The 22405-nt window shown below is 38.4% G+C and overlaps 1 protein-coding gene across 1 annotated transcript; it reads right to left on the reverse strand.

The window, feature by feature from the left end:
- Positions 1 to 7931: 7931 nt before the first annotated feature.
- gal3st4 (galactose-3-O-sulfotransferase 4) lies at positions 7932 to 21176 on the reverse strand. The gene is made up of 4 exons (XM_040123155.1): positions 20902 to 21176; positions 16111 to 16227; positions 12034 to 12334; positions 7932 to 9773 (listed from the first exon to the last, which is right to left on the reverse strand). The coding sequence occupies exons 1-4, from the start codon at positions 20922 to 20924 to the stop codon at positions 8670 to 8672; spliced, it is 1545 nt and encodes a 514-aa protein (XP_039979089.1). The 5' UTR covers positions 20925 to 21176; the 3' UTR covers positions 7932 to 8669.
- Positions 21177 to 22405: the final 1229 nt, after the last annotated feature.

Below are 22405 nucleotides of genomic sequence, written 5' to 3' on the forward strand. Positions count from 1 at the left end.
GGTGGAGAGGACCCTCAAGTGCCTTAAGACCAGGTACTATTGGTACACAATGAGGGACAATGTCACCCTGTGGTGCCAGACCTGCAACGATTGTACTGAAAAAGCTTGCCCTAAGAAAACTCCTCAGGCAGCCATGGGCACAGTGCAAGTTGGCACCCTCATGGAAAGGATAGCAGTGAGCCTAATTGCGATCAGTAACCAAGACGGAGAAGCACAATCGCTTCATACTAGTGGTACAGGACTACTTCAACAAATGGGTGGAAGCATATGCAATTCCAAACGAGCAGGCATTGACAGTAGCTGAAAAGTTGCGTGAGAGTGGTAGTGTACCTATGGAGCCCCACAGTGCCTGCACAGTGACCAGGGCACCAACTTTGAATTGACCGTGTTCCAGGGAATGTGTGAAGTGCTGCGAATTGAAAAGACAAGGACCACTCCATTTTAACCCCCCTCAGACAGCCAGGTGGAGCGCTTCAATGCCACCCTACAGAAAATCTTCCCGCTCAGCAGTGCCACTGGGACTGGGTTGTGATGATCCCATATGCAGTCTTGGCTTATTGTGCAAGCAAACAGCAATTGGATAAGAACACTGGCCAAGCCCAATACAGAGTGGGCAATGCAGTATGGCAGCTGACTTGGAAAAACCATGTTTTGACGACCCCGAACAATGCCCACGTTTGATTTGAGATATTATTTATAATTTTTCCAAGATCGGCTAACAAACTTCTGTGGGTGTGGTCAAATCATTTCAACCTGCTATAACGCATGAATACTTCATCCAATTGCAACCAAATTTGGCTCAAATATAAAGACTACGACCATGAAAAAGACCACTTAGTTTCATGCAGATTTGCCACATCTTGTCGATATCTTCTATAATGAATAAGTTATAGATTTTTTTTTCTAATGGAGTGCATAAAATCACTAATATTTCAAACTGTAAAGGCTACAGAATTGAAACTTGGCAGACTGCTGTGCCACAGTAAACTGCTTCACATAGTCATGCCTCCAGCTAAATTTGCTGTGAGCTGGAAGCTGGATGCTAAGTGTGAGCTTTTTCTAGTAGCTAATACTGTAACAAATTACTATATCAATTCCAGTAATAAGCGCAAAATTGCCACTTGCAGCTATATTATATCATTAGATTATCATTACTGATGAATTATGTCTAAATGACAACTCCATAAGACAAGTAAACAGACATGAGTAAAACAGATTAACACTTCATTCATCTATGCAGCTAAAAAACTCAAGTGACTAATGTGTTTTAGTGGAAATTACATGATGGAACTACAGTATTTCCAATGGGACATGGATGTAGCACTTTACAGTGGAAGATCCCTGTTCTTGACTACGTTTTCTCTTTTCCACATGACACCTAGATAAAACATTAACATTCAAGTTAAGCTGATTGTTTTCGTTTTAAGTTGATGCCATCATCCAGAAGCAGAAAACTGAATGAATCAAAATGAAAATCTAGGAGATCAGGAGACCAGTTAATGATGTTAAAGAAATGTTGTATTTATTCAGTACAAGAAAAAAAACAACTCAGTGGATGCAGACAAAGAGCGTGAGTTACTACAAATTTCAACAAATATAAGCAGTTTCAGGTAACAACTTGAGAGAAAAGACAAATGCGCACTGTCTGTAATAACACAAGGATGAGGGGATAGTAGACAGAGATAGGAGCTGTTCACATGAATTGTGCATGATCAAAGATGAACCATACCATTGTACAGAGCTTCTGCTTCAAGATGTACCTTTTATTTTTTTCCATCATTCTTACACACTATGTAACATACAACATGTCCATGTATGAAAACTTGAATACTTGTAACAACCTACAAAATAAGTCACAGTACCAGAGTATCAAATGTTTAAACCAGATTTTTCCTGGAAGAATAAAAACAAAGCTTAGGAAGACAACCATGAAAATTAAGCACAGTTTTCATTTTATTTTCTGTTACTTAGCAGAGCATTTATTCTTATAATTGGGAGTATAAGTAGGGATTAAACAAAGATGTGTATACAGTGCGTACAGAACCATATTGTATTCACCAATCAAAAAAAATAATTGGGAGATGCTTTCTTAGTATTGTGACTTTGATATCTTTAACTTGACTTGGCATCTCATAATTACAATAAAATATCTTGTAAGAGAAAATATATTATGATTACAAGATCTGTATCTTTCTATTACAAGATTAAGATCTTGTATTTATGAGAAAATTACAATTTCTATCCTTTAATAACAACTAGAGCATATTTTTGTCTTGATTAATCATAGCTTTATTCTTTATCAAACTCTTTATCTCTATGCATGAGTACTGATACTTTGGTTAGGAAGGAGAGGGCTGGGAAACAGTTGAAATCAATATGAATATATTTATACAAAATCACATGAAATAATCAAATTTCTCTTCAGTGTGATGAATTGTTCCATTGTCATGTATTATGAGACTTCACTCTTCACACATAATCTTCAATAACTCATATTGTTGGATTTAAAGCAACAATCTGCTGAAATTCTAATTTTGAAAAACCATAGCATGACATGACAGGAGTAATAATATTACAGTCCCTGTGAAATCACTAAATGAATTATGGCCCAGCCCTAGTTACTGAATGGCATTTGTTATCAGTGTTTCAACCTTGACTGCGCATATGGATGCATATGTGCAGATTCAATGTTTTCTCACCAATATCAATGGCAAATTCCAGCATACTGTGACAGGCAAATTATTCCCCTTATCACTACTAACCTCTAAAGAGAACAAACCCTACTAAATACAGTATGTACAAATGGCAAATAGAATAATAAATACGGAAGGACATTCTTTTAAGACCTTGGTCCATTATATGACATCCTAAGGCATGAAAAAAAAATCATATTGTGTTTCAATGACTGAAGGTGTTCTGTGCATGCGTATTTGTACTACAGCTCATTAAACGGTGTTCTAGAAACAGCAAACATCTGCTAGATTTAGTCCAGTTATTTGCTGTAATACAAGCATGTGGGGCCTGTTTATATTGTCACAATAAAATGATGGTATTGGTGTAAATAATATTCCTATCTTAGACAAAACAACTGATTACTTAGCTACTCTTACAGCCTTAGCTAAAAGAGCTAAAAGTTTGTCCTGTTGGTGGCAATAGAGGAAAGGTCATGGGGTCATTTAAATCAAAAGGTGTATGTCTTGGGAGCATAAATATGCTAAGTGAATTTTGTAGCAATCTGCATATTAGGAGACACCCTGTATCCAAAGTTGACATGTTGGACAGAGGGTTAAAAAAAATGTTTCAATTAGTCCTGACTGACAATGTCCTGGAATCCCTGACATTTCAGTGAATGAGCAGCTCATAAAAAATATTTAAGGGAAGAATGTTTCAGGAGCACACTCACCGGATTGCAATCTTCCTAGCAACTTATAAGTTGGGAAAAATACGTCCAGTCAGGTGCAAAGTAATATGAATATGCTGACTAAGAAAGGTCCCTTCCATTAAAGTCAATAGAAGATGCTGGATATAAAGGAGACCATTTCAGTTAAGAGTATTGCTGTAATACTGTAATCCTTTCAACAGTGGTAGCATTGGAGACACTGCTGCTGAGCAGCACTTTAGTCTATGAGAAAGGAAGAAATCATGCAACATTTTTGATCTAACATGGTTTCTACTGACTTTAATGGATGAGACCTTTCTGGGCCAGAGTAATTTCTACCATCACTCACTTTATTATGAGTGAAATGTGACTATGATGGTGTTGCAGGAGATAGCCCTACAGGAAACAGAAACAGAAACACAATTCCCCCTAGTGCAGTGTGAAATTATTCACACTGCACAGAATAGAGAATACAATCTATTGTTCTCTGAAAGAACTCTGTTTGTAACTATTTGCATCAATCACATCAAATGTTCAATGTTGGATGTTTTAAAGAGACACATAGTCAGAGCTCCAACACGCTTCAAGCATGTTTCCAGACCTTCATTCCATAATTGCACGTGAAGACTGACCAGCCTGGACTTACTGTATATAATTTCAGTAACAACAATCATATATTTAGATTTAGACTGAACCACATCAGGCCACTGACTGACTATGATTAGACTGAGACAAACATAGGTATGTTTTACTTGAGTTTAAATGCTGTACGTCTATATAATTAACTCTGCTTTGAAAACCATGGAACCTCATACCATCTAACCACAGACTGAATTGGGGGACTGCTGTCTGCCAAAATGCCACAAACGGCAGGTTTTAAACACTACACGTAGGGGATTTAAGTAAAAGTAGCGACACTAAAATGTAAGAATAGCATTTTAAAAAGTCTGTCAAAAGATTCTCTAGTCATCCAGAATAAGGCCTTCATTTGAAACAGGCTTATATCAGAGACAGTAGTTTCCCATTTTTATATTTGATCATATTTCAATACGATGCCTCTGTTTTCAGATCTGCTCCTTTGCTGTTGATACTGTTTGTTCTTAATGCAAACAACTCTTCCTCAATGTTTATCTGTTGCCCTGATGAAATCAGCTTATTCCCCACAGCACTTTAGCCACGGAACTTTGCCCACTACTGGCAGTGATGTGTGCTCACAGAAAAATGCAGTTGCAAAGTTGTGTCAGATTGAACTACAGTACCCACATTCATCGTAATGAAGGTACATGTGATCCATTGCGGTGAGCCTAACTGATGTTTGTTTCCGGACAATAATGGAGCCCTCGACAAATGTTGTCTAGGAAAACCATTCAGACATTTTCAGCAAGCACATTTCTGTGTGACAGTTCTATGTTGTTGAACTGTAGGTATGCATAACACACACGACAAAGAGGTAGAGATGTGTTTTTTGTTATGTATGTAACAACCAATGATGATTTGATTCCATTTAAATCTTCATGCAGTAGCATTTTAATGACAAACTATCCTGGGCCACAATGACGAGGAAGCAGCAGGTTTTCAACAAGTACCATGCACAACCAGACTGTAATAGCATGTGACTAGCTCCATGTTTAACACAGTGCTGAGATAAATAGGCCTAATGCTGCATTGCATGGTGGTGAAGAGTTTCAGCTTCTTCCTCAAAGCCGAAGACTGCAGTTTTTGTAAAACTGATGCTCATTAGCAGGAACATTAGGACTAATATAATTGCAAGTCTGAGATAGTGATACCCGCCACTTCAACCATGGTGTCATTTGTTAGGTTAGGTTTAACAGTCTGGCTGCACATTTGTGGCTATTTCTAAGTAATTCAGTCATTTAATTTCACACGAGCAGGTCAAAAATTGTGTTAAGTGACCAGTTACAGGTGCCCAGATCTTTTGAAGCTCTTTTTTGCCCAAATCCGTGACATTTAACAACGACAGGTGATATTTGATTGTTTTCTAAGATATGGATTGTAATTTTGACATAATTTAATGACGTTTTATATGTATTACCTATTTTTTCTTGTTTTTTGTTTTTTAGGTGTTTAGTAATGGGCTTTTATTTCTTAGTTGATCAATTTTATGTTGATTGTTTTTAAAGTTAGTGGCTAGGCAAGCTCGTGAGCAACACTAATGTCCTCTTGGAATAATATCATTTAATCTAAAATGAGGTAACGTTTTAAGACACACTTTGTGATTTTGTTATAACACACACCACCCTACCTAAAATCCCCAAATTCCTGTTGACTCATTGCTCAAAGTTTAGTATCAAACTATCAAGATTGATCATGGAGGAATTCTGCAAATTTGAGGAACTTATTGTGCATTATAAAAACATCAGGGAGTATATCTTAAAGATGCATTTGCTCTGAGATTTATTTTTGCCCAAATTCATATGAATTTCATTTTTAATGACACCATGTCAAAGAGATGGATCTCTATGGTAATGTTTCTGCATATGTCAGATGTAGTATTTCAGGATACCAAAATTATGACTGTAATAGAATACCTGCTTAAATATCTTGATACTGATACTGAAACAATACCCTGGCAGAAACCTAAAACATCAGGAAAAGTAATGAAATAATAGATGACAGAACATGGAACTTTTTTAAATCTAATCTTTCTAAATACAAAGCTAGAATACGTGCTCCATAGAGCACAGACAACAAAGAGGTGTATTGAGTCATTTGTGTTCAGTCTACTTTGGTGTACTACTGTAGTGTGCAGGCTAATAATCCTGGGTTTGAGCTTCATCACCACGAAGTGCTAGACTTACAATTAATGTAATTTATTTTTATTATTTTCATGTTCAGTAAAACTGTAGTTTATTTGCTATCAAGTGTTTTCTTGCTTGTTTTTTTCATACATGTAGATGTGTTTTTGACAATATGTTAGTACATCTATAACATTAATAAGAAAGATAAAGATAATAGTGTTATTAAAGCTTTTACATGGTATGCAGTAATCTGATTATCCCCTGTTCTTGAGTTTATGCGATTTCTTTGAAAGTTAACTTTATATTTGAAGCCAGATATGACTTATAAAACAGTGCTGAATAAGACTCAATACACCTTGGCGGAGGTCTGTGCTCTACTGAGGACATTTTGTTTTAATAGAAATAATTATTGACGAAAATGTACGTTCCATGATTACCATTACCATACTTGTGAACGCCTGATTTTTAGCAGCTTGCAAGTTATGGTACAGTTAACATTACCAGTGTGAATGTTGGGTTTGCATATAGAGATGTTTGCCACATTGTTAAGTTGGCAAAAAAGATAAAGCCAAATTAAACACTTATCATTGCATTTAACAGCCTCTTCATGCTCCAATGGTGAAAAAAGTTTGCTTGTCACAAAATAAATCACACTTGTTTGACTTATACTTGAGGGCATGGGCAGGATGTAACTATGTTATCTATCACATTTGCTAACCTGTTGCTCTTTGAATCCTTTGAAGAGGCCGACATGTCTGTCAGCGAGATGCTTTGCAATGCTACGTTTAAAATATCTTTTACAGATGGGCTCTGTGGTGTCCGTAGACTTGTCCTGACTGTCCCCTATGTAAGCAAAATACTGCCATATTTCGCTTCTTCTGTCTGTTTTGTTGACAAGCCGTGGATGGTCGGCAAGAGCAGTTTTATTTGCAGCCATGCTAAAAACAACTGGCACACCCACTATGCCTGCAGGGAGTGGAGGAAGAGTGCTGCATACACACACTAACCCGCTATCACACATCTACGCAACTCAGGATATATGGCTCTTATTAAAACACTTTCATTCTTGAAGTACCTATACTGATAAATCGGGGGTGTAGTACCATTTTTAACGGCAGGGTATTGTGATACCTCTCTAATATCGGTATACTGTGCAACACTAGTTCGACGAAGGCTACATTACATCTAGTTTAACAGATGGAAAAAACTAATGTGCCCAAAAGGTGACACTCACCAGCTTCCTGCAGATTGGTGAGTATCAAGCAGCTCAGTACAGAAGCACAGGCCTTAGACCATTTCCCCCTCTTGCATTATTAAGATATTTAAAAAGCTGTTCAGGTTAACAGTCTAAACAGTCTTACTACTGTAAGTGTTTCCAAGAGAGAAAAAGTATGTTTATCCTGATTATTTTTGTCGACTAACAACTACCAGCCAGTGCTGACTTTAATATATCAGCCATGGAACGTTAGTACTGTATACATACTCTAACCCCAGTTTGTCCTCTAATGTGTTACCCTTACATTAGAGCCACAGAGGGTTTGTGAAAGATACCCAGCAATCTTTGAAAAACCGAGAAGGTGCTTTAACAACATAGAATCATCACAAAGACTCTTCAAACCTTCTGAACAAAAAGAATTTCCACCCACTACACAATATGTCCTACTTCAGGAGGATGGGAATGTCATTTTGTGCATTACCCAAAGAATTACATTATTTTGTATGATAATATAAAATAATTGAAAATAACATAAATAAAAACAAGTATGCAAGACAAGAAATGTTTAAAATGTTTTGTACACCTAGATGGGAAATGTGACATTTCCAGCTACTATTTTTGTTGTAATTTAGAAAAAGAGTTGCAACTATAGAAACAGGTTAAACATCTTTTTAGTGTGCAGCAGACAAAATATTCCTTCATCCAGATTGCAGGAAAAGTCCTTGAGAATTCTAGAAATACCTTCAAAATCAGGGGAAATATTTTTAAATGGCCTGTGTGTTTCAATGATCACCAGGTATTTATGTTATAAAAACAGATGCTTAGCTCAGTGACTTGTGTAATGGTACTTCTTGAGAGGCACAAACTGGGGCTATATTTTAAGCACGTGCACCAAAGTCAAATGAAAATCGAAACTCTTAAAAGTATTAAAATGAATAGGGACTAAAACAGGCTTACATGTGTCTGCTCTCACATATGACTGTGTGATAAACAGCAGCAGAAGAATTTGCCAACAACAGGAGTGCTTCTTCTAAAAAAAATGGTACTTTCATATTCTGTTGAAACAGAACACACAACTGCCCTTCAGGTTGTTACTACAGCCATGAAAGCATCCCAGGTGCTTAAAGGTCAAAGATCTAGTCCACAAGGATTACACTAACTAAGAGTAGAGACAGTTTTTAAGAAAACAAACGACCAAAAATTTGAAGTGCAAAGAAGGATCTTTTCGTTTTCTCATGTGTAAACCACACTCGGCTCAGTTTCTGAGTGTGCAATGACCAAAAGTACCATATTTAGGAAGGAGACTCACCTCAAACTATCTTAACCTTCCTTTTTCTTGCCCTCGTATCACAGTCTGGTTGCTCCGCATTAAATGGCTTCCATCCCAGTCCCCCCCCCCACCTTCCACCGTCCTCCCCCCAGCCTCTCCCCCCATCAGCCTCTCTCCTGTCCTGGATGAGTCTTGTCTTAAGAAAGAGGTACTGGCTGCGACTATCCGTCCCTGGCTCTGGTGGCCTGGCTGGGCTTGGACTGCCGGAGCCCGTGGGAACTGTTTAGCATCCAGCACATCTTTGTACTGGATCTCAGGCCTGATCATCCTCAGACAGGCTGTTCTGGTGGTGTTGTCCAGGCCTGGCTGGAGCTCATAGCCGAGAATCTTCACTAATCCACTCTGGAATGGCCGGATGTTTTTGTCTCGAATCCGGTGTGCCTCCACAGGTTTCCCGCCATCCCTGAGACAAACCCGGGCCAGATCTTCCCGCCGCATCCTGAGAAGAGCTACTTCCTGGTCCATCTGAGCAAGACCGAACCTGTCGATTTCCTCCCAGAAAGTCTGGTTGAAGGCTTTGTATAAGTACCAGTCTAAGGTGTTCCACTGCCGCAGCTTCTCCCGCTGTTCCTCCGTTAGTGACAGATTGGGTGGTGTCCTGGCTTGTGAATGTCCACCTCTAACATTGACACCAGCTGCTGCCGCCGCTTTGCCCACCCAGCTTCCACTCATCCCCCCGATGCCGCTGGGCTTCTGCTGCCGAGCATTGAGGCTGAATGAGACCACAGCGTCCAGCGGCCAGCAGAGGGCATGTCTCAGCAGGATCATGGACTGGTCAAAGTACTCAGACACTAGAATCAGCTTGAAGGCCTGGCGGATCATAGCCTCACCGTGCTGAGCCAGTGCCAAAGAGAAATTAGCATTGTGGTCCATGCCAAAGTCAAACCATAGCAGGTTGCGGGCGTAGTGGTTGTTGCGGAGACGAGGGTCGTAGTATTTCTTAGGGTCATCGGCAAAGTCGCCCAAGCCTTTGGCTTTCCGAAATGCAGGTGCTACTTCTTTGTAATAAGCAAAGGAGGACTCAGCCAGAGAGACCGGGTCCCTGATGATAGTAAAGTAAAATGTGTCTGCCGACATCACCTTCTCCACCTAAGAGACAGAGGAGGAGAACTTAGTTACAAAATGTGTTACTAATGTGATGCAATTTAACTACAGCAGTAGTATATTGGTTCCTCTGAGCAACAAACACCTTGCAAAGAATGCTTTTGTAGTTGTCAAATGATCACCCCTTTAAGAAGAAAACTTTTGCAGTGCTTTCAGACAGTGAGCAGTTGCCGGTGGGGCTTCCATTGTTTTAAATGTAAATGCAACACAACAACAAGGTCAGCAGAGTGGGAAGGCAGCTCTCATAAATAGCTATTTACTGCTTTTGTCTGAGTAGATGATGGTTCAACTTTTTAACTTCTGCCATGACTCGCCATGTGACCGAGAGCTGATTTTACAGGTATCTGAGTTCACAGTATCATGGCCTACATCTTTCATCAGCAGAGAGCAACATTAGCTGGGCTAAAATCTCAGCCAACAAATGTTTATGATATTAGTTAGTAAAGCGTGCTGTATAAATTTTGGTCGCCATTTCAGCTATTTTAAGCTACAATTTGACTAACACAAGAAACTTTCATATCCTATATTACTCACATGAGCACATAACAATCACTGTTTGGCACATAATTGTACTCAACATTTCTGAATTACAAGGCAACTACACATTCATTGCTCCATCCCCTCTACACACTCCCCCAACCATATGTGTATGTTCTGGGTTAAAGAAATCAACTGATGCCCAAGACCCCAAGGGGGCTCCACAAATCGCAGATTCACTGTGTGTCAGGTGTTTTTTCTTAATTTGATTAACTCTAAATTTATTAGGGAATTTGCACCACCAAAGTGCAATATCTGTTAAGGTGGGAAGATTCCCAATTCACATTTCATCATATACAGTTCTTTTTTCCTCAGTTCAGGATGTATTCTATTTTATGAGGTTAGAAAAGATCAAGTATTAGTGTCATGGAGTTCTTGTTAAACTTAATCACATTGGCTTATATTTTTAAATGAGGAAAAGTTGTCACTCCAGTTTGACTATATATTTGAAGACTTAACTCTGCAATTTTCACTTTATTGCTCATAGACCTACTCAGGAATTTGTCAAGCTGCGGTACGATACCATAACATGATTGTTGTTATTCAAAACATTAATTCTGATCTATTTCATGCAAAAATCTAAAAATGAGTGAATACTCAGTCTTTATAAACTTTAAAAACCACGCAATGTCAACAATTTAACAACGGACCATATTATTTATGATTAGTGTGGTCTGAAGCAAAAGTTAATGCAACCTGTTGTGGAGGGTTTTGTTGAGTGTGTGGGTGCAGGTAGGTTTCAAGAACACTATAAAGTTGCACTAGGTCAGAGAAGGGTATCTAGTAACTCCTAGTAATTGATGACGGCTGGACTACGGCATTCAGATGAAACTGCCTATCAAGCCAGGCAATTTAGCCTAAGCAGTTACAATGCAGATATAAGGCTGGGTCATGCTGCAGGGTAACTGCTCTTTGCTTGGATGAGAGTAGGAGTTAAAGGCAGTTTAATGGCACTTTGCATTAGGGTTAAAGAATGGTGTCGCCTGTCATGGAGCCCAGCAGATTTATGACGACAGAGCATGACACCACTTTGGGGCCTTGAATATTGTTAAAACCTCATGATTAGACACCATAATCAATGACATTGACTCTGAAAATAAGTCGACATCAATATTGTAAACCGTCACATCATTTTTAAAATCTTTTTCTAAAATGCTTCAATGCATTATAGCAAATGTTTTTTTACAATATCACTATATAGTTGCTGCGTCATGACGTCAGTCGTTTTTAGCTGCATTCATCGGTTGCATCCAGTCGCCGCCACAGTTTTAGAAAATGGCAGCTGCAGCAGAGTCCGAATTGGTTCAGTGTCAAAGTTTCCAAAGACAGAAGGCTTTGATAGTATGGGAGTACTTCAAATTATCACACATCACTCGGTAAAATACTCAATAGATTAAACGATTGAAAAATAGTCATTAGTGGCAGCCTTAATCATTTAACATGAATGCTGGCCATCCATAAAAATGCAACTCATACAACTTCTGGCAAATTTTACTGTGTATAGATACCTGACTACATCCTAGAGATGTCAGGTGCTCATTGTTGGATTTCGTGTCTCAGCACTTCACAATCTCGTTTTTGATTATTATTTATCTGCTTCCACACGTTATAGTACAATGTATCCACATCATTAAAGAATAGCCCATCACCATTGTCCCATTGTCAAGCTTGTATTGCACTTGCCCCGCTCTTCTTCTGTGTAACTCACCTCGTGTTTATTAAATCTCATGTGATTGCCCATGATGTGGAATTCCATGGCCCTAGGACCTCGGTAACCTTTGACCCTGTGAGCATTGAAGGGCAGTGGGTAGCCCAGCTGGTAGCCCAGTGGCAGGGCAAAGCGGAGGTTGCGCTCTTCTCCAAAACGGTAAAGCATGTTGAGCACAGTGCTACTGGCCGTCTTGTGGGTCTTTAGGAACATGACGTGGGTGTGGGGTTGACAGGACCCCAAAGAGGGCCCCTGAGCATCAGGAGATGAGAAGATGGAGCGAGCAGCTGGCTGGACACTGCTGGAGGACAGGTGAAGGAAAGGGACCATTTCAACTTTAGATCACATCTCAAACTGTGTATGTTTACAATCCTACAGTTAAGTGCCTTAAAGCTGCACTAATTAACAATGGATGCAATAACTCCATGTAAAGTGAAATGTGTCGCTCATAGTGATGAATCCACAGAGAGTTTTTCAACAACTCTGTATTTCCCCTCAGCTCTACACTGTTTTTTAGCCTCTCTTAGCTCATTACTTTGCTTTTCTGGAAAAGCTGGATGGAAAGCTATGATAAGCCCACTGTACACTACCTGTCCAGCACCACACAACAGACACAGTTAGAAACCAGCTGGTGAACATAGTGGAGCATTTAGCAGATAAAGCATCAGATATTTTTCTCAGGTGTTGGTGGAGACTAATTCAGAGCTAAAAGGAGAATGAATATTGGACACAAGTGGACACAAACACATCTCCAAATGAATGCTAATGTTCTATACCTGCTGGCTGTGTAAACAGGCAATTGCTTGCTAACATTTTCAACATAACTTTATATGGTGATAATATGTCAATATTGCTTGTTTTTGCACCCCCAAGTAACCAAAAATCAGTTAATGCAGTTTTAACTTTCGTAAAAGTGTGTTTACACAGAAAACTTTTCAGCCTTTCATCCTTTTTAAATCGTCCATCTCATGCTTGTCTGACAGAACATACACTCCTATCTACACTGGCCGTGTAACTGGCGTTTAATTTGCACTACATGCTTGTAAATGTAGCCCAAAGTGCCAAAACGCAGATGACCTACAAGTCCATACTGTGCAATTACTTTTTCATATAATAAGTGTAAGGTTTGTACATTCTTGTACTGGTACTATGGTTCATTTCCCAACTTTGATAATAGATGTTTTATGTCTGCTTATCCTGTGCTGGGTCACAGGGGGCTGGAGCCAATAACAGCTCACACTGTGTGAGAGAGGGTAAAGCTGGATGGGGTGGCAGTCTATCACAGGTTAGACTGATACATAAAGAGAGACAATTATTGTTCTGTAGTTTGCCAGTAACAAGGATAGATGGAGGTATTGACGTATTAGGAAATCATACTCCAAAGAACTTCAATAAAATATAATTTCTAAAGAAAGCTTGATGAAGTGGATAAAATACTGCAACCATTGAGAGGTTCCCATTTCAACATTTCTGGCAAAACAACCCCGGTTAAATCCTTGCTAATATCACAGGTCATATACTTCTTTATGGCAATACCCTAGTAAATCCTTTTTTAAAACTTTTAGAACAGAAAATATTAAATTTTATATGGAATATCGAACCAGATAAAATAAAATGAACATATTTGCATAATAAATATGAGTTTGAAGGTGTACAACTCGTAGTTGTAATAGTCAAGTATTAAATATTATTCTACTTGGCTTTTTACAGCTCAAAGCTACCAATTTTGAGTGGTTTAAAAAAGAAATAATGTTTGAACTGTTTCCCTTGCAAATCTATGCTGGTTACTTTTCCAATGTGACCCTTCAGATGACAAAGACAAACATATCAACAGATACTATGAATTCAATTCAAAAATCTAAATAGAAAACAAACCAATATCTATTAAAAAGGGAATGTTTTTTAAGGAATAAAGGTGCATTGAAAGGCCATACAAGAGTCAGTCCACTGACTAATCAAAAAAAGAATTAACAGAAAAATTGACAATGATTCATGGTAATGATGAATTAATGATCACATAATTCCTGATCAAAACTATATGAACTGACAGTGTTGATCATGTGCATTGTAACAGAAAATTACCAAACAGAAGTCTATTGTAAGATGTACTGCATGCCTTTTGGTTTGCATACTATAAAAGGCATATTGTACAATTGCTAAACCTGTCATTTTGTATGCAAAATCTAATTTTTGGGGGGTTTCATATTTTAGCTCTTTTTCATATCCCTGCTCATAGTAGTTTGGGGTTGCTGTTATTGTTATTGTCCGTTAGTTGCAATCATACATTTCTTTGCATATTTTTACTCAGATAAAATTAATTCCATTCATGTAGCTGTGGCAAAACACAAGAGCTGACATAAGATATAAAGTTGTAATGGCAAACTTGTTAGCAAACAGTTGCCTACTTCCACACCCAGCAGACTAAAAGCAACATGGGCCCTATTACAAAGCCATCCCCTTATCCAGCTTTCTATGGCAAAGTTGACCACCAGGACAAAAGCAGCATTACTCAGTTATGTCACTGCAGGTATTTTGCCTTTGGCAGCGGATAGAAAACACCTGCTTTCATTAGTGAGTAGCATGTGGTCAGCGGTGCTACATTCTTGACAGGTTTATGCATAGAAAACACTGAGCAGCAGTTTGCTGTGTGTGATTCAATGATGACTTATCCTTAGTTAAATCACACTAGCATATATAACAGTAAAATGTTACACTAGAATCAGTTCGTTTCAGTACAAAATAAATGCATTCAATCACACAATGGGTTCAACTCTTGTTAACTTTGACATGCAAATAGCAATCCATCTTGACAGTGCTTACGTTTCCGGGAACAGAGAGCCAGAGAGTTCAAAATACAGGAAATTAGGTAAGCCACACCATTCAGTTTTATGTAGTCAAGCTCTGCGGGAGTATATACTGCTCCAAAAAGAGATGCAGCATGGATGGTACAAACACATCTCCTGAATTTTAATGTATTTTCTTGTATAGTCCAAATGATAAACCACCCAGGCTGATATTTCAGCCTATATTAGCTTCTTGCAAATATATCAGTATCAACAATAAGGATGTCCAATAAATAAAAGTTGATGTCAGTAGAGAAATGTCAAAAATATGTTTGAGGTCATGTAGAAACAGTGTCTCAATTACATAGTTTTTTTTTTTTTTTTACACTGTAAAATTTCCCAAACACTACATATCTTGGTCACAATTCTTTAATAAAAATAAAATTGGGAAATCTTCATCAAAATGTTTCTTTCTGTTGCGTTTTAATAAAAAAAAGGAATATCAGCTACTTTTTCATCACTCAGAATTGTTAAACTCTTAAATATCAATATTGATACTGTATGATTTACAACCAAGCTAGTTAGCTTGTGGTAGTAACTGGCAGCAAACCAGCCAGCTTGGTGAGCCCTTGGTTCATTCACCACCCACAATAACTTGCCCCACAATTGGTTTTTAGTTACCAGCATCACATATTTCACAAAAACCACAAATGAATTTTGCTGTGCCACTTTAAGCCCTAGTCAATCTATAAGGTGACATAGCCAAGTTCATCCAAATGTGCTTGTGAAATATGTGGTGCTAGAAACTTGGTGACATGATGACTGCTGACAGGACTGATATACTACTCTGGCTGCCAAGCTAACAGCTAACTGTCAATTAGGAAGCTTGTCTTAACAGGACAATAAGTTAACACTATTTTATTCAAGAGATGTATTTGTACTAAGGACTCCTACCTGATGACGGACTGCATCCATGCCCTTTAGTGAATAGCTGACAAGCTATGATAGCTCTCCAACTCTCAGTTCCATTCAAGTAAATCACTGTCAAGACAGTTTACTGATGGTTAACAGTGCAAATTTGCAGGTCAAAATTCACTAAAGCTGAACTTGACATGATAGATTTTCACGACCATGATCAAATCCGGTGTTTGTGGCGATTCCATAGAAGGTAACTGATTTGGTTATGAAATATCACAAGGCTGTAAGGCTAACAACTGTAATCCAAAGAGTAGAACTGAACTACAGTTAAAATTAAAACAAAATAAAAATACAATGAATAAATGAAATCAGATACCTCTTGTTGAAGATGACCCCCAGCAGCTGGCCAGCAAAAGCAATGGCCACGAAGAGCAGCAGTGCTTTCCACATCCAAACTGGACCCAAGCGACCACACACCAGCCATCGCAACATCCTGGGGGAGTAGTGGAAGGGAAATGTGAGGATGGATGGTTGGATGGATGGATGGAGGCAAGCAGATGCAGGGAGCAAAGAAGGAGGCAAAGAAGAGAAACAAAGAGTAAGAGAAAAGAGAGCAAGAAAGGAAGAGATCTGAGTGAGTCATAAAACAAACATGACTGACGCATCATCATCACCATCATCATCATCACAGGGAGGAAAGCAGCCTGAAAACATCCATAGACAACAGGACCTGCTACACTCTTAAAATGCTGTATACCAATACTGATTCTTCATAATTTAATTTTTCTGATCAATATCTGTCTGATCAATATATCTGCTGATAGTTATGTCATGTCTTCTATAATTATTTTTAATTTAGTACATCATAAACGGAGAGTAACAGATAAATCCAATAAGGATGAGGACTCAGGATGTTAAAAATGGAGTATAGTGATTTAACATTATCATTTATGATCGCTCCATATTAATGCATAGTGACAAAGTTCTATAAAATATGGTGACTGAGAGTTTTCATGAATACATGAATGAGTAGCATTTTCACAAAATCTCTTCCACCGTGAAATCCTAAGTAAGTGAAAACAATTTTTTGTCTCAAAGTGATAAACATGAGCTTAACCCTTACCATGTTATTTTAAATAATTACCATTCCTTTAATATATTGGGAACTACTGAGCTACTCCAATGCGTGGCAGTATAGTGGCATAGACAGAAAATATCTGCCTAGTCAGAGCTAAGTATGTAAATGACATTCTCCGCAAAAACACACTTGCTAGCTTCGGGGTTGAGAGACATGAGGAGGGACTGCATGTGTGTAAACAGGGTTTAGGTCATTTGGCTAGTGTTGTAAATCAATGAGCAGGACTTTAAGGATTGATTTTCCAATTAATTTTGATTTTTATTTGAATGATCCAATGTCGATTCTTAAAATCCCAAGACAAATCTTTGCATTTGTGCCTTTTGTCAGTAAATGTACATCTGCGCCTTTATGTGTATGCAGGTGTTACTTGTAAGTGTATGAGTTAGGGCTGCATGATGTGAAAAAATGACGACTACAACTAAAAGGTTAAAAAAGTAACAGATGATAGCTGACTATTTGAGCCCCGTTGAGCCTCGACAGTCCCATAAAACTGTGACATGAATAGCCTATGGGTCCATCCCAATACCGACACTTGCAGTATTATCGAGTGGTCAAGTGCGTATTTGTGTGACATATCTCGTGCCCAAGTGCCTGTTAAGACTGCAAGAGTGTGGAAGTTCATCAGAGCTCAGTGCAACACAGTTGGGTTAGTGAGGTCATATCATCACTCCCACAAATAAAAATACTTTACATGGCACAATCCAGCTTAGAAGATTTTTTTGGCCAAATAAATCAGATTGAATATACAATTTTACTGTTGCAGTGAGGTGACAGTAAAAAAAAAAAACACATTTAGGAGCTGAGATGAGGAATACAATTAATAAAGATGTTAAATCAATTTACCTAGAAATGCGTGGGTGTACTGTACATAAAACATACATAGTATATTATTTAGATGATTTTTGTCTCTTAAAATTTTTAAGTATTGAACATATTGCTCAAGGTCTTTGGATATATCTGATAGTTATGTTGGCAGTGTGAGATATTTAATTTTAATTTTATAAGTCCAAAGAAAAATAGACATGAGGAGCCAGGGATTGAACTGCCAACCTAGAGAATAGCGGACAACCTGCTCTACCACATGAGCCACAGCTGCCCCAAATAAATAAAAATGAATAACAATATTGATGCTAAATCCAACATGTCATAAACTTAAACGTCTTCATGTCTTTTGATTATTGCCGGTACTAAAATCAGCTTATTAACCAGCGCATAACCACCAACAACTGGATTGGTGTGGCGCAGTAGACTGTGGTGAAGTGAATCTGCTACTGATAGTCCATGTGTACCTGTATGGGACAATATTTATTTTTGGCTGGACTGCAACAGCGGGGGCCAGCCCTATAAACGCTAATGTACGTGGCTGATGGAAGTTACACCATGGGTTGGCCGGCCGAGTGCAGACAGTTCCTATTGCGTCATCGGGGGTTGTTTATAGGCAGTGATGCCATCTTAGCGCCTTTGTTGCTCGATTTATGGACTTTTCAGACCCCTTTAGCAACTTTTCTTTACAAAAGCACCTAGCAACAAATCTAGCAACTTTTTGGACAATCCTTAGCTACTTTTCAATAAAGAGAGACACCAGCATTTCCCAGCAAGCGTGAGGTCGGGGTTTCCCTCCACAAGCACACTTTTCTATGCGTCTCATTCAATTGACCGCACAGCAGCTGACAAAAGGCGAATGAGCTTCTAATTCTCTCTCTCTGACTGATAATTTTACAAGTAAATATAGCCAAAATCAAACCACAGCCACTGTCTTTAACTTATGCGATTGCTGAATTTTTCAGATGACATCGCAGTTATAAAATCAGGATTTTAGAAGTGCAGAGCAGCAGGTTGGAAATGGCTTGGAATTGACTGCTGCTTAACATGTAGTTTTAATGGGCAATGTTTCAGTCACCATTTCATACTTGTTGTCTGAAAACAGAAACAGATAAACAGGTAAATGAGAACAACTTTATTGGGAATTCCGCTGTATTAAAATATTGTATATGTGAGCACAGAGAGTAGGAGAGAAGCAAAAAGCATGGTGCTTTGGAGCATAATGACAACGCCCTTGTAAGTGGTGCAGTATTAATATTATTTTTGCTCAACTGTTTTGCATATGTAGGTGTAAAAAAATATTGAAGTGTCATGTTTTTGTTTTATATTCAAGGAAACAACAGTGTTGCTCACTTTTTGAATGTAGAAGAAATTTAAGTTCCCAGGATAAATTCTGAGAAGCACTTTACTCAACATTGGTATTATTCTGATGTAACTAAATCATCAAGAATTTAATCAAATCAAATTGAACTGAATCAAAATGAATCAATTATGGAATTTTTGAAAATCAAATTGACTTGGGAGATCATTGCCAATATTGAGTGAAACGCAGAGACAAGGAGAGAATTTCTATCCATCCATTAGCTCTACTGCTTACCCTTCAAGGGTAATGGGGGAGCTGGAGCCAATCCAAGCTGACATTTGGCAAGAGGCGCGGTACACCCTAGACAGGTCGCCAGTCTATCACAGGGCCCAAGGAGAAAATTTGCAAAAGGAAATTCAAATTCCGGCTAATGTAACAGGGAACAAATGTATTTCTGTTCTCAATGCTCCAGAACTGGATTAGTGAGTGGGAGACAGTCAGCCATGACTACATTTTGACATTTGCATAAAACAATGTAAATTTACAAGTCCAAGTAAATGTAGTCAGTATGTGTGCTCTGCTCTGTTACGCTCCTGACTTGTTACACAATAAGAACAGTTAAACACATAAGTATGCAGCTACAATGACCAACCTCATCTCATTCAACTTTTTCTTCTCATTCACTCATCTTCTCGATGAATCCATAGTACTGGCTACTTTAATACTAAAACTATTAGTGAATTATGAGGTCAATTAATAAGTGTTGAAGATTTCTAACCTGTAAATGTGCTTAACAGACCTTTTGGTGAGAAATTAAAGCTGACCCAAAACTAAACGCCCCATCTTATCTCTGCGAAAAAAAGTCTCAAACTGTGAAAGCAAAAAAAAGAAAAGTGAACAAAACAGTTATCCATTCAATTTGTTAATTATAGCCAAAACTCACAACAGTAAAATGACCTGTTGGTTCTCCTTCCCTAGTGGTTAGAGTAACTCAATCATCTGATTTCAGTTTGTTGCTTTTGCGATGTGAATACTGTTTCTTTTTATGTTGATCAGACAAAATAAGCAACCTAAGGACATCTTTGGAGTCTGTTAACTTGAGAAGTTAATTTGCATTCTGTCATATTCTATATTAAATAATTAATTGAAAAACTACTTGAAAAACATAATTTATAAAGTGTGTATTAAAAGTGTATTAATATATAGTAAATGTGCAGTAAAGGGTGCTGTAGAGTTAATTAAATACAAAAGAACTTAACTAGGGGACCAAACCTGAGTGCCCATAAGAGAAAGTGTGAGATGTGATGGTCTGTCTCATCATTGTCCAAACAGAACCAAAGAGTATGAAGGACACATAGGCTCCTTATGAATGCATTCGTGTGTTTTCACTGTGGCCTAATGGTAATCACAAACAGTGTTCACACTGAACTTACGTCTGATTATTACCACATTATATCACACGTGTGTTATAAACATATGGAAAGCAGAGGTAAAATTACATACAGTTTCAGAAGTGCATGGGTTGTTGAACACACAATAAAATCAATAATATACACAGAGGAGTCAGCAGTGGACCCACCCCAAGGTCTCCACCACAACACAGAGAAGCCTTTAGTTTATAACACAGCTTTCATTTCCACACGCACACCCTCGCGCACGCAGAAATGGTTCTCGCAGATGGACAGAATAAATGTTACAAGGCCCACTGCGTGTTAAGGAGCTCCTCCAGTTCTCCAACCACACCTTCTCCTCTTTCTCTAAAGGATCACAGCCCAGCGCCGCCCTTTGTTCACCACAATAACTGCATATCAGTCGGTGTAAACCGCCTCTGGTTTCAGTCTGTACCTCCTTCTCTTCTCCTTCCTCCAACACTGACGGCTCTCCTGCTAGCTAGCTAACGTTACCTGGCTCTCCGTCTGAAAAGCATAGCTGTGTCCCCGGACCGGTATCGGTGATATTGTGCAGCTGCAGAGAGCTCGGAGCATCGCGAAGGCTTCAACTGCAGCTGATTCGCTGCCGGTACAGCTCAGGCCATGGAACCAGAAAGGTCCGCTGACCGAAAAGGAGTCGGGATCAGTCTCTATGATGTTGGTATCCCCTTTAGTCCTGACCGAGTCTGTTACGAAATTATTTTTCTTCTTACCGACAACTTTAATGCTTATTCTGCTGACGGCCAAGACACACAGACTGTGACCAGGAAGAGTGCAGAAAAAGAGAATGTGTAGTACTTCCGGATACTTGCAAAATAAAGCGTCTTGATGGACATACAGAAAGAATCCAGGATTCTGCTCTTTGTTGCCGTATGACAGAGTTGGTTCATATTTTCAAGTGAAAAAGTCCATGCTTTTTTTTTGAAGGCAAACCTGGTGTGTTTCCGGTGTAGTTTGTTTCACTTCTGTTAGCTCGACAAAGCAGGTTTGCTGAATCTGACGTCACCCTGTGATGCTGACAGAAAGGCATCCAGAGAAAAAGTAACCTGGCTCTCTACTCCATCTTACTCCATCTATCCATCATATATATGATGGAGTAAGGAATAGTCGAGCAGTTCAAACTGCGATTTGGAGGATTTCTGTCTTGTGAAGCCCGGCTACCCATCGTTATTATTCTGGTTATTATGAATGCTGGAATTTGCGGTGCTGGATCTCTGACTTTAGAGACTTTGTGGTTTTTTCCTCTCTCTCTATTCCTCGTATACATAATCTTTTTGTGTTTGTGCTGGTATGTATACTTTATTTATGTATACTTTATATGTATACTTTAAAAATTTCATACTTCACATTTTGCCATTTTAATCATATGATTAAAATGGCAAAATGTGAAGTATGAAATACTACACCTTTATCCATTATGTCCTTTTCCTACCATTAAATTAAACTTAAACTCAGTTTTTGTTTTTTGGGTTTTTTTTGTAAACACAGCAATGTAAATCTATGAATTTATGTGTGTTCCTGTACTTGTGCATACATGTGTATGTCTATGATGCATATAGTTTCTCAGCATGTATTGTATTCAAACAGTTTACTAAAGTGAAGTGTTGTGCATCTACCTTTGAATGTATTTGTGCAAAAAAATAACACACATACCAGAAAGCCTAATAATCCACCCTAAACCTAAACTAAACTATAACTAATTCGAAAGCCTGTTTCTAAGCTTTACACATCCATCATGGAAAACTTTAAAGCCTATTCTATTTGTTAAAGTGTACTGCGCTCCTGCCCCATACTCTGAATTTTTATCTAAATTCTCAGAATTTTTATCAAGTTTAGCACAGATAAAGTAATTATGGTGGGCGATTTCAATATCCATTTGGACGTTGATAATGATAGCCTTAGCACTGTATTTATCTTATTATTAGACTCGATTGGCTTGGATCAGAGTGTAAATAAACCAACTCACCTGGCATCGAAA

Source organism: Xiphias gladius, unplaced genomic scaffold (assembly GCF_016859285.1).
Source record: "Xiphias gladius isolate SHS-SW01 ecotype Sanya breed wild unplaced genomic scaffold, ASM1685928v1 HiC_scaffold_1478, whole genome shotgun sequence".
NCBI lineage: Eukaryota > Metazoa > Chordata > Actinopteri > Istiophoriformes > Xiphiidae > Xiphias > Xiphias gladius.